This window comes from Rhinopithecus roxellana, chromosome 5 (genome assembly GCF_007565055.1).
Source record: "Rhinopithecus roxellana isolate Shanxi Qingling chromosome 5, ASM756505v1, whole genome shotgun sequence".
Lineage (NCBI taxonomy): Eukaryota > Metazoa > Chordata > Mammalia > Primates > Cercopithecidae > Rhinopithecus > Rhinopithecus roxellana.
In genome coordinates, this window is record NC_044553.1 from 106,156,837 (window position 1) to 106,172,280 (window position 15,444).

The window sequence follows — 15,444 nt, forward strand, 5'->3', positions numbered from 1 at the left end:
GGTAAGGGTGCCCATTCTTACCTCTTTTGTTCAGCATTGTATTGGTGGTCCTCATCATTGCAATAGACAAAGGAGAAAGAGGTTTAAAGAAAAAAAAGTAAGACATACATTTGCTTCTGTTCGCAGGTGACATGATTTTATGTAGAAAATTCTAAGGAATATACAAACAATTATTAGCACTAATAAGTGGATTTGACTTACCAATGTCATTGGGCACAGCTCAATATACAAAAGTGAGTTGTATTTTATGTACTAGCAACCAACAATTGGAAAATGAAACCAAAAGCCCAGTCCCATTTACAGTAGAAAATAAAATTAAAAAATTAAAATTAGGAAAAAATTTAGGCCGGGCGCGGTGGCTCAAGCCTATAATCCCAGCACTTTGGGAGGCCGAGACGGGCGGATCACGAGGTCAGGAGATCGAGACCATCCTGGCTAACTGGGTGAAACCCCATCTCTACTAAAAAAATACAAAAAACTAGCCGGGCGAGGTAGCGGGCGCCTGTAGTCCCAGCTACTCTGGAGCCTGAGGCAGGAGAATGGCGTGAACCCAGGAGGCGGAGCTTGCAGTGAGCTGAGATCCGGCCACTGCGCTCCAGCCTGGGTGACAGAGCGAGACTTCGTCTCAAAAAAAAAAAAAAGGAAAAAGTTTAATAAAAGATGACCAGAACTTTACAGTGAAAACCATAAAACATTGCTGAAAAATTTAATGAACACTTGAATAAACAGTGAGACGTATCATGTTCACATACTGGAAGGCTCAGTGCTAACATTCACTTCTACCCAAGTTGGTTTTTTCAATTCAATGCAATCCCAATCAAAATCTCAGCAGACTTTTTTTTCTGTAGAAATCGACAGCCTGTTTCTAAATTAAATATGAAAATGAGAAGGACCTTGAATAAGCAAAGCAAACTTAAAAAATAAAAAGTTGGAAGGTATGCCCTGTTTGGCTTCAAAACTTAAAATAATCAAGACAGTGTGGTGCTGGCATGATGATAACAAGTACAACCATGGGACAAAATAGAAATCCAAGAAACAGATCACATTTATATGATCAGTGGCTAATGTGAAATTTTTTCAGCAAGTGGTATTAGGATAATTGGATATTCCTATGCAAAAAAAAAAAAAAAAAAAAGAACCACAGCTCCTATCTCATACCATAGAGAAATTCATAGACCTACATACAATAGCTAAAACCATAAAGCTTTGAGAGAGAAACATACCAGAATATCCACAGTGACGAAAGTGGACAAAGATTTCTTAGATGCAGAAAGCAACAACCAGCCAGGTGCAGTGGCTTATACATGTAATCTCAGCACTTTGGGAGGCCAAGGTGGGAGGATTACTTGAGTCCAGGAGTTTGAGACTTAGCCTCGGCAAGACAATGAGACCTCATCTCTAGAAAAAAAAATGTTTTTAATTAGTTGCCTGTGGTGGTGGTGTGTGGTGGTGGCACATGCCTGTGGTCCCAGCTGCAGGAGGATTGCTTGAGCCTAGGAGGTTGAGGCTGCAGTGAGTCATGATTGTACACTGCACTCCAACCTGGGTGACGGAGCAAGACTGTGTCTTAATAAAAAGAGCAACAACCATAAAAAGGAAATTTGATAAATTAGACTTCTTCAAAATTTACAAAGTTTGCTCATTCAAACACACCTAAGAAAATGTGCAGGCAAGCCATACTGGAGGAAAATATTTACAAATTATATTTGAAAGGACTGTATCCATATAACGAACTGTAACTCAGTAATAAAAGATAAACCACCCAGTTTATTATGGGCAAGTATTTGTCCAGACACTGCCCCAAAGAAGTTATTATGAAAGACCAATAAGCATATGAAAAAGTGCTGAACATCATTAGTCATCTGGGAAATTCAAATTAAAACCACAGTGAAATACCACTATACACCCAATGGGATGGCTAAAAATGGGAAAGGCTGACAACACTAAATGTTGAAGATGCAATTGGAATGCATGCATCTGTGATAGATGCATAGAATGCTACAGCCACTTTGGAAAGCAGTTCAGCAGTTCCTTTTTTCTTCATTTTTTATGGTAAAATGTAGTGTTTTAGATCTGCGTTTTCTTCCCTTCGTTCTCTTCATGTGGTATATCACACTGATTGATCTTCATGTGCAGAACCAATCTTGCATTTCAGGAGTAAATTCCACATAAGTCATTGTGTATAATCCTTTAATATGCTGCTGAGTTTGGATTGCTAGTATTTTATTAAGGATTTCTGCATCAGTATTTACAGGGGATATTGGTTTGCAATTTTCTTGTAGTGTCTTTGTCTGGCTTTGTTATTAGGATAAGCTGGCCTCATGGAATGAGTTAGGAAGTACTTCCTTCCTTTTCAGTTTTTCTGGAAGAGTTTGAGAAGGATTGATATTAATTCCTCTCAAAATGTTTGGTAGAATTTAACCAGTGAAACCATCCTTTTTGGGGAGGTTTTTGATTACTGATTCAATCTCCTTGCTAGTCATTGGTCTATTCAGATTCTGTTTATGATTCAGTCCTGGTTGGTTGCATATTTCCAGGGATTTATTCATTATGTTGGCATACAATTGTTCATGGTACTCTCTTACAATCCTTTTTATTTCTGTGAAACCTGGAGTCATGTTCCCACTTTCATTCTGATTTTAGTAATCTGGGTCTTGTCTTTTTTTCTTAGTCCATCTAGCCAAAGATTTGTCAGTCTTGTTGATCTTTTAAAAAAATTATCTTTTGGTTTTGTTGATTTTTCTGTATTGGTTTTTCTGTTTTCTGTGTACCTCTGTTCTTTATTATTTTCTTCCTTTTGCTAGCTTTAGGTTTAGTTTATTCTTTCTATAGTTCCATAACATGTTAAGTTAGGTTGTTGATTTAAAATCTTGCAGACATTTACAGCTGTTAATTTCCCCCTTATCACTGTTTTTGCTGCATCTAATAACTTTTGGCATAGTGTGCTTCATTTTCATTTGTCTCAAAGTATTTTCTAATTTCCCTTATGATTTCTTCTTTGATCCCTTGGTTGTTTAAGAGTATATTAGTCCATTTGCATTGCTATAAAGGAATACCTCAACCTCAGGCTTGGTAATTTATAAAGAGAAGTTTATTTTGGCTCATGGTTCTGCAGGCTGTACAAGCATGGAACTAACATCTGCTTAGCTTCTGGTGACGGCCTTAGGAAGCTTATGATCATAGCAAAGGGGGAAGCAGATATATCACATGGTAAGAGAGCAGGGGGAATTGCCACACTCTTAACCAGATTACCTGTAAACTCAGAGCAAGATCTCTCATTACCATGGGGAGGGCACTAAGCCATTCATGAAGGATCTGCCCTCATGACCCAAATACATCCCACCAGACCCCACATCCAGCACTGGGGATTATTTTTCAACATGTGATTTGAAGGGGACAGACATTCAAACCATATCAAAGCATATGCTATTTAATTTCCATATACTTGTGAGTTTCCCGGTTTTTCTTCCATTATTGAGTTTTGGTTTCATTTCACTGTTACTAGAAAAGGTACTTTGTATGACTTTACCTTTTAAAATATATACTGTTTGTGGCCTATCATATGTTATATCCTGGAGAATGTTCCATTGGCACTTGAGAAAAGTATATTCTACTGTTGTTGGGTGGATGTTCTATACATTCTGTTAGGTCCACTTGGCCTAGATCATTGTTCAAACTCTATTGTCTCATTTGTTCTGTTCATTATAAAAGTGTAGTATTGAAGTCTCCAAGCATTATTTTAGAAGTATCTGTTTCTTCCTTCAGTTCTATAAATGTTTGCTTCATATATTTTGGAACTCCGGTATTTGGTGCTTATGCTTATAATCGTTATATCTTCCTGATGAATTGACCCTTTTATTAATGTCCTTCCAGGCTGGAGTGCAGTGGCACAATCTTGGCTGACTGCAACCTCTGCCTCCCAAGTTCAAGCAATTCTCCTGCCCCAGCCTCCTGAGTAGCTGGGATTACAGGCACGTACCACCATGCCTAGCTGATTTTTGTATTTTTAGTAGAGGCAGGGTTTCATGTTGGTCAGGCTGGTCTTGAACTCCTGACCTCAGGTGATCTGCTTGCCTCAGCCTCCGAATGTGCTGGGATTACAGGCCTGAGCCACCGCGCTTGGCCTGTAACAGTTTTTGACATAAAGTTTGTCTCTTAGGATACTCACCCCAGCTCTCTTTTGGGTATTATTTTCATGAGATATCTTTTTCCATCCTTTCATTTTCAACTTACGTATGTGTTGAGAGCTAAAGTGATTCTCTTGTAGATAGAATGTAATTGGATCATGTGTTCTTACCCATTCTGCCAGTCTGTGGCTTTTGAGTTGAATCTATTTACATTTAAAATAATTACTGATAGGGAAAGACTTTTGCTACTTTGTTAGTTTTCTGTATGTCTTACAGCTTTTTTGTCCCTCTTCCTCCATTACTGCCTCCTGTTGTGCTTATTTGATATTTTGTAATGGCACATTTTGATTCCCTTTTTCTATAGATAGTTTCATTGTGGATACCACAGAGATTGCCTAGGACAACCTAAAGTTACAACAATTAGTTTTAAATTGATATCAACTTAACGTTAATTGCATATACGAACTCCTATATAGCTCTACCACCCCACTCCGTTTTATAAATGTCACAATTAATATCTTTGTACATTATATGCCCATTAACATTTAAAATTATTTTGTATGCGTTTTTAAAAGTAAAGTTACAAACCAAAATTGTAATAATGCTGCTTTTTATATTTTCCCATGTATTTACCATTATCAGAGATCTTTATATCAAGTTTACAGTCTAGCTTCCTTTTATTTCAACCTAAAGGATTTCCTTTAGCATTTTTTGTGGGTCAGGTCTAATGGTAATGAATTCCCTTGGCTTATGTTTATCTAGGAATGTCTTAATTCCTCCCTCTTTTTTGAAGGACAGTTTGCCAGAATCAGAATTTTCAGTTGACAGTTTTTTGTCTTTTAGCACTTATATATACAATTTCACTGCCTTCTGGCCTTCAAGGTTTCTGCTGAGAAATGAGCAGATCATCTTATTATTTCCTATATGTGATGAGTCTCTTTTCTTTTACTGGTTTCGAGATCCTCTGTCTTTTGACTGTTTGGTTATAGTGTGTCTCAGATTGATCTCTGGGTTTATCCTACTTGGAGTTTATTTAGCTTCTTGGATTTGTAGATTCATATCTTTCCCAAAATATGGCAATTTTTGGCCAAGATTTTTTCAAATATGGGGTCTTACTATATTGCCCAAGCTAGTCTTGAACTTCTGGGTTCAAATAATCTCTGTCCTTTTCTCCTCCTCTTCTTTTTGCTGGACTCATAAGATGTGTATTGGTCCATTTGATGGTTTCCCATCAGTTCATTAGGTTTTATTCACTTTTCTTCGTTCTTTTTTCTTTCTTCTGTCTGCCCAAATCTGATGCTGAACCCCTTTGGTGAAGTTTGTTTTTTTTGTATTTTTCAACCTTCGAATTTGAGATGGAGTTTTTGCTCTGTCACCCAAGCTGGAATGCAGTGGTGCCATCTTGGCTCACTGCAACCTCCGCCTCTTGGGTTTAAGTGATTCTCCTGCCTCAGCCTCCCAAGTAGCTGGGATTACAGGTGCCCACCACCATGCCCAGCTGAGACGAGGTTTCACCATGCTGGCCGGGCTGGTCTCAAACTCTTGACCTCAGGTGATCCCACCTCAGCTTCCCAAAATGCTAGGATTACAGGTGTGAGCCACCGTGCCTGACCTGTTAGGTTACTTTTCATAATTTCTTTCTTTGCTGATATTCTCACTGTGTTGTTCACCTGTCATTTCCTATAGTTCCTGGTCTGTGTGTGTGGTTTTTTTGTTTTGTTTTTTTAGGTCTTTGGGCATATTTAAGACAGTTGTTTTCAAGTCTTTGTCCAGTGCCTATACATCTTTAGGGACAATTTCTTTTCTTCGAGTGTACCATATTTTCTAGTTTCTTTGTATGCCTTGTGATTTTTGTTGAAAATTAGGCATTTTAAGGCTGGGTGCGGTGGCTCAAGCCTGTAATCCCAGCACCTTGGGAGGCCGAGACGGGTGGATCACGAGGTCAGGAGATCGAGACCATCCTGGCTAACACCGTGAAACCCCGTCTCTACTAAAAAATACAAAAAACTAGCCGGGTGAGGTGGCGGGCGCCTGTAGTCCCAGCTACTCGGGAGGCTGAAGCAGGAGAATGGCGGGAACCTGGGAGGCGGAGCTTGCAGTGAGCTGAGATCCGGCCACTGCACTCCAGCCTGGGCCATAGAGCGAGACTCCGTCTCAAAAAAAAAAAAAAAAAAAGAAAAGAAAAGAAAATTAGGCATTTTAAAAAACAGCCATCTCTCCTACTTAGTCTTTGAAAACTGTCTCTGAGCCTAACAATTAACCCATCATGAAAATTTTAAGTTTTCTCAAATGTTTTATGAGTCTGTCTTGCCTGGGTCTCCATATACATACCCTTCTTAATTCCCCTATATACACAGCTGCTTTCGAATGTCTTAATTTCCCGAAGTGTTTTGTCTGAGGTTATCCTCAGGGCCTTAGATGATCTATTGTTCATCTGTTGCTCGTAATCTCTTGTTTTTAGGCATCCAAATCTGTCATCCCCCTGCAGCTTTCCTGAGTAGTAGTCATTGCTTTTCTACCTGGGAGCTAAGTGAAACAGACTAACCCTTCAGGCGGCCCACAGACTTGTCAGAATGTTGCAGATAAGGTCTGCTCTGCTCCCTCCAGTTCAAGGGACACAGTTGGAAACTGGGCTGCTGCCTCCTCCGGACCAAGATTGTACCACACTGGGGAAGTGGTGCAAGGTTGAGTGAAAATACCCTTAAGTTTCCTACTGTTTTGAATGTGACTTTTCTTGAATGGGCATTTACTTGTTTGCTGTAGAATTTGACTGTTTTCCAGAGTCCCTTGTAAGGTTATTTTAGCCAATCTCTTGTTTCATGGAGATGTTTTCATGGAGGAATGAGGACTTGGAGCTTCCTAGTCCACCATATTACTGATGTTACTCCAGTGGTCAGGCTTTGATTTTAAAGTCATTAAGACACAGTTGCTTCTTGTATTCAGTGGGATTAGGTTTGCAAGTTCACTCCTTATAGCCACCCTCTCTCTTGAATGGCATGGATACCAAGAGTGCCAGGGCCTAAAGCAAGGTGAAGAGGCATCTGTGGTTTCTCTCTGACTGGGGCTGCTTGACTTCATGGGGAGTGGAGCTTGAGTACCACTTGCCTGGCTCTGTGCCAGGTGTACAGTCTTATTTTCGCTTGGGGCACAGTGGTGAAATGTGAAACTTGTAGACCCTGCCCTTCAGGTGGGGTCACAGAAAGGAAGCATCTATAGGTGTGGAGCTATCACTGGTGACTTAGATGAGGGCATGGGCCACAGTTTGCTGGTCTCCGGGAGGGAACGGGGGCCCTGGACACTCCATGCACTTGACACGTTGGGCCAAAGAGAAGAAATCTAAGCATGAGGGTCTTCACTGACCTTCAGCCAGCCAGCTGCTTCCATGTGAATAGGGAGGGCAGGCCCTGAGAGCAGAAAGACAGAACAGCCTCTGGATGACTTGAGTGGCTGAGCTAACGAAGCCTTTGCCATGGCTGCCCAGAGAGAGCTGGTTTAGGGTCTAGCATGACCAAGGAAGGATACATCAGGAGAGCACCCCGCCCAGGGCACTGCAGTTTTAGCTGAACAGGCCCATTGGCTGTGAACCCAAGGCCCTCCCTGCGCCCCCTACTCCTTCCTCTCTATACCATGGCAGAGACTCATGTAGGGCTGACTGCTTTTCTGAGACAGCACTGAGGCTGCCAGCCTGTGGCCAACAGCAGGGCCTTCACCACAGCCAGCGGATGCGGAGCCAGCGTTCCCCTCTCCTCTTACCAAAGCACGTGAATCCCATATTCTAAACCACCAGAACAGCAGGAGCTCTTACTTCTGGCTTTTGCCCAGTCCCACAGTCTGGCACTGTCCACCTGAAAACAGGAAGCACAGGCCTCTTTCTTGGCACGTGACTCCAACACCATCAACACTTACCTAGTGTAAATGCACCTCTGGGCACTGTGCTAGGTACGGTGCCATCCTAGGAAAACCTCCAGAGGTTTGCCTGCTTCCCTCAAGTAGAGAGCCCATATGGAGAGCTGGAGTGAGTGCACAGGGCAAGGTGCACAACTACTTGGTAGAGTCAGGCCTTTGGGGGTCACTCTGGGAGAGCCTGAGGTGCTGGGCCAGGTGTAGTAAGGAAGATGGGAGAAGGGTGGCTGAGTGCACAGAAGAAAGGCAGTGGAGTCCATGACTTTGGGGATCCCCATGCAAGTGCCGGAGCTGGTGCTGTAGAGCTGTGGTAGGGGTAGAGAGATGCTGGGATGAGAGAACTTTCTGACCTGGCATTCCCTGGAGGGCCTGTGAGTGCAAGCATGGCAATGTTCTTGGCGAGGCGCTGCAGCCATGGTGAGGCCCTATGGAGCAAGGGCTAAGGGGAGGAGCTGCGAGTGGGTTCCGCCAGCCCCCAGATGCCTGGCTATGATGGGGTGAACTCTGCTGATCATTTGGGAGGTAGAAGTACAGCTGTGAGTGTAGAGGACACGTCTTGTAAGTGGCCAACAGTGGGACGAGACTTCAGTGGTTAGCCTTTCTTCTGTGCACTCAGCTACCCTTCTCCCATCTTCCTTACCACACCTGGCCCAACACCTCAGGCCCTCCCAGAGTGACCCCCAGAGGGCTGGCTCTACCCACTCCAGCCCCGGCACTGGGGAGAAAGGCTAGTGTTCAGCACCACAGCCACCATCCCCTCCACCCAGCTCCACACATGTACTAGGGTCCCATCTAGAAGAGCTGCTCCCCCCAGCACACTCCTACCTCACTCCATCTGTGCTCGCCCTGTTCTCATCCTGCCCCACCATTTCACTTGACTCCCAGCACAGGTGCCCTAGCACAGCAGGGATCTTGTGGTGATTCTCGTTGAACATCTACAGGGCCCTCTAGAGAATGCACTGAGGACTTCTGGCCTCATTCCAGTGCCTCTTTACCACCCCAAGGGCCTTACCTCACCCTTTTCTTCAGCACCGTTGGGCCAAAATGAGACCTTATCAAAGAAAACAGGACACTTGCCTTTTTCCTCAGGTTCTTAATTATGTTTTTAGTTTTTTGTGAGTCTCTCTGGAATCCTGAAGATGTGGAAGAGTTTGACTAAAGTATATAAATACTCAGAGCTTTTTTTTTTTTTTTTTTTTTTAACATCTCAAGGGTGTTCAGAACCTTTTCAAATAAATAATACAGCCATATAATAGAAGAGAAGCAGCCTATAGGCCTTTCCCTGTGAAATGGCCCCTGTATGGGGACACTTCAAGCTGGGTGGAAGGACAGTTGCACTGAGACAGGAGAAAAGAAAGGATCTTTTTCTCTGAGGAACGTGAGCCCCCTTTAGTTGTCAGGACCAGAGAGGCACTGAAATGTGACAGCAGTTATGCCTCACTCCCCATACTGACCTAAGTAATTGCCTGCTCTGTGGACTCTACACTAGTAGCCATAAATTAACCTAACAATGCCATAATTCATACCCTATCATTCAACAGTATATAGCCAATTACTAATCAGTGTTCTTTTAATAAACCAGTACAGTAAAAATTCCTTAAAACTTTTATAATTGCTGATTCATTCATTTTTCTTTAAAAACTGGAGCATCTCCTTTATTCTCCAGAACACTTCCAGTGTTTCCTGAGCAGCTGGCCTCAACCTTGGCCCAAATAAACTCTGTATGTTAATTTTGCCTCCGTTTCTTTAGGTCAGTAGGAACAACAGAGCAGTGGCTGACTACACAAAATGTTTGGGATCTTACCTGAGGAGCTTCTGCAAGGAGGCTTCCAGATGTTTAAAGTTTGGCTTGAGTTGGGGTGTCCTCAGACCCCACTGACATGGAGTAGTCCTCATTCTGAGAACAACTTGGTATCTGTTATGAGACGTGGTTTGGCTGGGTGAGGTGGCGATTGGCTTCTCACTGTGACAAGCCACCTTAGGCTGCCAGGAGAAGCTCTCTGTGGGGGAGAGGCTGCCCCTAGGTGGAGTGGAACCAGGTGCTGGGATCTCCTGATCATGACGTTTTTCTGCTTTGCAGACTGATGAAGAGAAGCAGCAGGACTTACCTGTGGTAATGCCAGTTTTTGACAGAAATACCTGCAGCATCCCCAAATCCCAAATCTCTTTCATTGATTACTTCATCACAGACATGTTTGATGCTTGGGATGGTAAGAAATCTTCCTTAAAATAGCATATTTTCCTCTAAATAATAGGGAACCACTATGCAGGAGTGCATTTGACTCATTTAGAATATGATTTGGGGCCTGGGCTTTCAAGAACTAGAGAGAAGTGAACCATCACCGAGGGCCCCTGAGGGCTGGGTGTTCTTTCTTAACACTCCCCACAGGCATAGGCATCTTTATGCCAGTTTTATTGATGACGGGATTGAATTTGGGGCCCCACAGCTTGCAGTAGAGCAGCTAGGGTTCAAAACCAATTGTGCTGGCTCCAAAACCCATGGTGTTTCTACAGCAGCCCTTTGCCCTCCACTATCCCCTGCTTCTCCCAGCCTCACTCAACACAAGACCAGAAGGACTGGTCTGTCTCTGACTGATGCATGTCACCCTCCTTTAACTTCAGGTGGGGCACAGGAGTCTATCAAAAAAATAGAGAACTGATATTCCATGGTCATCTTTGTCTGAGGCTGCACCTTGGAGGAATGGCTACAGGGCTAATAAATGTCCAGATCCAGTCAGGAAATAAACTCATGTCTCAAGAAGGCCGTAGAACAGGGGTAGGCGGCTGGGGAGAAGGACTGAAGCAGTGGAGACAGCTGCGGCTTTGGGGGAACTGCATGTTCTGCAGTTCACTGCCTCTGGGACTGAGACCAGACGTGTGCATCCCCAGGCTGCACCTTCTTCCTGTGGTGCAGGTGGAAGGAGATGCTGGTGTATGTGAAGCATGCGTGAAGGGAGAGCGAGCACACAAGGGCCAGGCCATCAGGTGGGGGGGCACACTACATGTTGCTTTCTGACACCCAGGCCCAAAGGTGCTGGTTTAATGGTAATTAAGCAGATTAGCCACCTTCTGTTTTAGTTACCAGCTCAGCAGGTGGTCATAGAGGAGGTGCTGGCATTGAGAATAGGGTTAGCCAACTTCAGTCAGCCACGGCTCGGCTCGTTGAAGCTACTGGGTGTGTTTGCCCGGGTCTGTTTAGCCTCATGCAGATGCCTGCTCCCATCTGTCACTCTTTAAAATGCTCTTAGTAGAAAGCCTAAAATGTAAACAGAGGCTGTGAAAGGATATCACATTCCCATCTTTCTCTCCAGCCTTTGTAGACCTGCCTGATTTAATGCAGCATCTTGACAACAACTTTAAATACTGGAAAGGACTGGACGAAATGAAGCTACGAAGCCTCCGACCACCTCCTGAATAGCGGGAGACCACCCAGAGCCCTGAAGCTTTGTTCCTTTGGTCATTTGGAATTCCCGAGGGCAGCCAGAGTTCCTTGGTCCTTTCAGTATTAGGCAGGACAGCCCCCTGGTCTGCATAGCCTGTGAAAGCCCACGGGGACATCAGTAACCTTCTGCAGCCACCATCCGATGCCATTACTGTCAAGTGAGACTTGGCCACTATAGCCTGGGCCTGCTGCAGGAGCTCTTCAGAAAGGCACATGAAGACCATGGTTTGCATCAGCTTTCTGATAAAACACAAGGCCTGGAGTGCCCCTGCAAAGGGTATTAATGGATTTCCTGCCAGTGACAGAGCATGTCTATTGCAAACAGTTTCTCAGTTCAGCACTTAAGAACAGCTAATGGCAATAGGATCTTTAGCAACTTTTTCACATCATAGAAGGTGCAATCACTCACTTTGGAACACTACTGAGAGTGACTTCTCTTTTAAAATTGAGTAGCAAATGAAAAATTAAAAGAAAATTTGAACTTGATTATTAATATCAATTAAAATGCTTTATTTATTTTATTAAAAGCTCAGTATTTTCTGTGAATTCAAAAATACTTCAAAGCCAAAGGCCAACTTCAAATACCATGACCAAATTTACATGATTCATATTCATTATGCATTACTTGGTATACAGACTTATTTTCATAATGCAAATTAATATAAAATGACATTTTTACTGCACTATAGGAATATTCATGTATGTTAAACTTTTCTGATTGAGGCTAATTGGAAAAAGCTGGGGTCTTTTTTCTAAGCACTAAAGAAGGCTGCTTCTACTCTATAGAACCCAGGGCTCTGAAATAGCCCTAGCTGCCTAATGAACTTCACAGGTAACTCCCCAAGGTAAAATTAGACTCTTCTGGGTTTGCAAAGAAAAATTAGGACTTAACACTTTTTTCTAAAATTTTATAATTGAATTCCAAATGTCTACCCTATTTTATACTGTTTCTACAAAATATTCCTTATAAAAACAAAGAACAAAAATGGAATATTTAATGAATTGACATTTTATAACCAACCTGTTTTTATCTGCAGTGGGAATCTTTGATGCCAGAAATTTATAAAGAGGTTCTGTATCTTCACACTTTGAATAAGCATAATACCATAAAAAATGACACTTGACATGTCAATGTGTTTGTCATTTCATTTTAAACTTGTATTTGTGGTTTTTTCCCAGATAAAAATGAAATTAAACCATTTCTTTTTAAGAAATCATGTTTTATCTTTTTGGAGAATTCTTTGTTTCATAATACTTACAATATTTATTTATTTTTTTAAATAAAGGTCAGGCACAGTGGCTTATGACTGTAATCTCAGCACATTGTAAGCCTAAGAGTTCAAGACCGGCCTGGGCAACATAGCAAGACCTCATCTCTACAAAACATTTAAAAATTAGCCAGGCATAGTGGCATGCACCTGTGATCTCTGCTGCTTAGGAGCTGAGGTGGGAGGACTGCCTGAGCCAAGGAGTTCAGTGCTGCAGTGAGCTATGATCATGCCACTATATTCCATCCTTGGCAACAAAGCAAGACCCTATCTCTAAATAATAAATAATATTCCCTACTTTACAGAAAAGATTGGTAGTTAAATGACTTTTTCAAGGTCACACAGGGCCATATGAGTATGTTGAGAAGTTCTCAGAATTAACCTTAGTTCACTACCTGGTACCTCTGAATGGGTATTGAGAGATGAGAGGCACACTGGAGAACTGACAGAGGGCTCTCAGAGATGGGTGCTGCGTACCAGGTACCCATTCAGAGATGTCAGGACACTGGAGGGCTGACAGGGCAAGCCCTTTAGGGTCTCTGTTTAAGGAAACAAAGGCTTTGTCCTATGTTAAGACATTTGACCTGGGATGGTAATTGTGAACCAAGTGGGGAAGACAGTTCTGTCCCCTCCCCAGGTGCAAAGGAAAAAGGAAATGAAGCACACGAAGAACTCAACCATCTTGAGGCAGACATAGCAGTGTATGCAATATATGGAATTTGCATCACCAAGACTAGTAACAATTATCAAATAATCTGAAAGAGACTTTAAGATGAGTAGGCTTAACATGCTTAAACAGATAAGCAAAAAAGAAACTAAACCAGACCTGGCGTGGTGGCTCACACTTGTAATCCCAGCACTTTGGGAGGCCGAGGTGGGTGGATCATGAGGTCAGGAGATTGAGACCATCCTGGCTAACACGGTGAAACCCCGTCTCTACTAAAAATGCAAAAAATCAGCCGGGCGTGGTGGTGGGCGCCTGTAGTCCCAGCTACTCTGGAGGCTGAGGCAGGAGAATGGTAGGAACCCAGAAGGCGGAGCTTGCAGTGAGCCGAGATCGCGCCACTGCACTCCAGCCTGGGCGACAGAGCAAGACTCCATCTCAAAAAAAAAAAAAAAAACTAAACCAACACAGTTTAAAAATAATGGATTTGACAAAAAACCATATTAATAGACATTCTAGAGATGATGAATATAGTCATTGAAACAGACAAAAAGACTTCAAAGTCTAGGTGTCACCGAAGACCAGACGTAACTAGAGGGAATTAGTAAATTGGAAGACAATGAAGGCACTCAATTAGAATACAGCACAGAGAGAGAAAAATGGAAAATTTGAAAGATAAAATACAAGAATAAAAAGAAACACTTCAAAATATGTCCAGTTAGGAGATCCAGAAGGGAGAATGGGGAGAGGCACCATCTGGAGGAGGACAGAGTCCTCCAGGATTTGATAGACACAAGTCCACAGATTTAACGGCACATTGAATCCTAAGCAGTAGAAATAAAACAGATCCACACAAGTGAAGCTGTAGACCACTGAGCACAAAGAGAAATACTTAAAAGTTGAGAAAAGACAGGCGGGGCATGGTGGCTCACGCCTGTAATCTCAGCACTTTGGGAGGCCGAGGCAGGCAGATCATGAGGTCAGGAGTTCAAGACCAGCCTGGCCAATGTGGTGAAATCCCGTCTCTACTAAAAATAGAAAACCAGGTGTGGTGGCGGGTGCCTGTAGTCCCAGCTACTCAGGAGGCTGATGCAGGAGAATCGCTTGAACCTGGGAGGAGGAGGTTGTGGTGAGCCAAGATCGCACCATTGCTCTCCAGCCTGGGCAACAAGAGCGAAACTCTGTCTCCAAAAAAAAAAAGAAATCACAGGAAAGCAAAGAAGAAGTAAAATGCAACTAATGCAACCAGTAAAAGAAAAATGGAAAAAGAAAATGCATGAGTTAGAAAAGACAGTGGCAGAAATAAGTATAAACTCATACACACAATCAACTGTAAAGATCTACATGTTAAAAAAAAAAGTAGCATATGGTGAAACCCCGTCTCTACTAAAAATACAAAAATTGGGCGTGGTGGCGTGTGCCTGTAGTTCCAGCTACTCAGGAGACTTGAGACAGGAGAATCGCTTGAACCAGGAAGGTGGAGGTTGCAGTGAGCTGAGATCATGCCACTGCACTCCAGCCTGGACGACACAGCAAGACTCCGTCTCAAAAAAAAAAAGGTAGCATATGACGAAAGATATAAACCAAACTCGGTAGCTCAAATCAATGTAAATTTACTGTCTCATGTTTCCTGGGACTATAAGGCTGGAGTCAAGGTGTCAACAGGGTTGGTTCCTCCTGTAGGCCCAGAGAGAGGAACCATCCTGTGTTGCTGACAATCCTTGATGTTCCTTGGCTAGCAGATGCATTGTCCCAATTTCTGCCTCCATCTTCACATTGCCTTCTGTGGGACCTGTGTCTTCCCTTCTACTTATAAAAACACTGGTCCTTGGATTTAGGGTCTATGCTAAATCCAGGCTGGTTTCACTTCAAAATCCTTAACCAATTACGTCTGGAAGGACCCTATTTCTACATGGAGTCACATTTTGAGGTTTCAGGGGGAAACTGTTCTACCCATGACCAGATGGTGATATCATGTTCTTGTTTGCTTACTCTGATGAAGCAAGCTGCCATATTGTGAGCTGCCTTGTGAGACATACA

The 15,444-nt window shown here is 42.9% G+C and overlaps 1 protein-coding gene across 4 annotated transcripts in view; it reads left to right on the forward strand.

The window, feature by feature from the left end:
• The window catches only part of PDE8A (phosphodiesterase 8A), a 159,804-nt gene extending 147,118 nt beyond the window's left edge, over nucleotides 1-12,686 (forward strand). For all 4 annotated transcript variants that reach the window (XM_010369860.2, XM_010369862.2, XM_030931143.1 and 1 more), the window contains 2 exons: nucleotides 10,111-10,240; nucleotides 11,342-12,686. In XM_010369860.2, the coding sequence (XP_010368162.1) occupies nucleotides 10,111-10,240; nucleotides 11,342-11,448 (237 nt within the window). In that variant the 3' untranslated portion in view covers nucleotides 11,449-12,686. The remainder of the gene's footprint in view (nucleotides 1-10,110; nucleotides 10,241-11,341) is intronic.
• The last annotated feature ends 2,758 nt before the right edge of the window (nucleotides 12,687-15,444 follow it).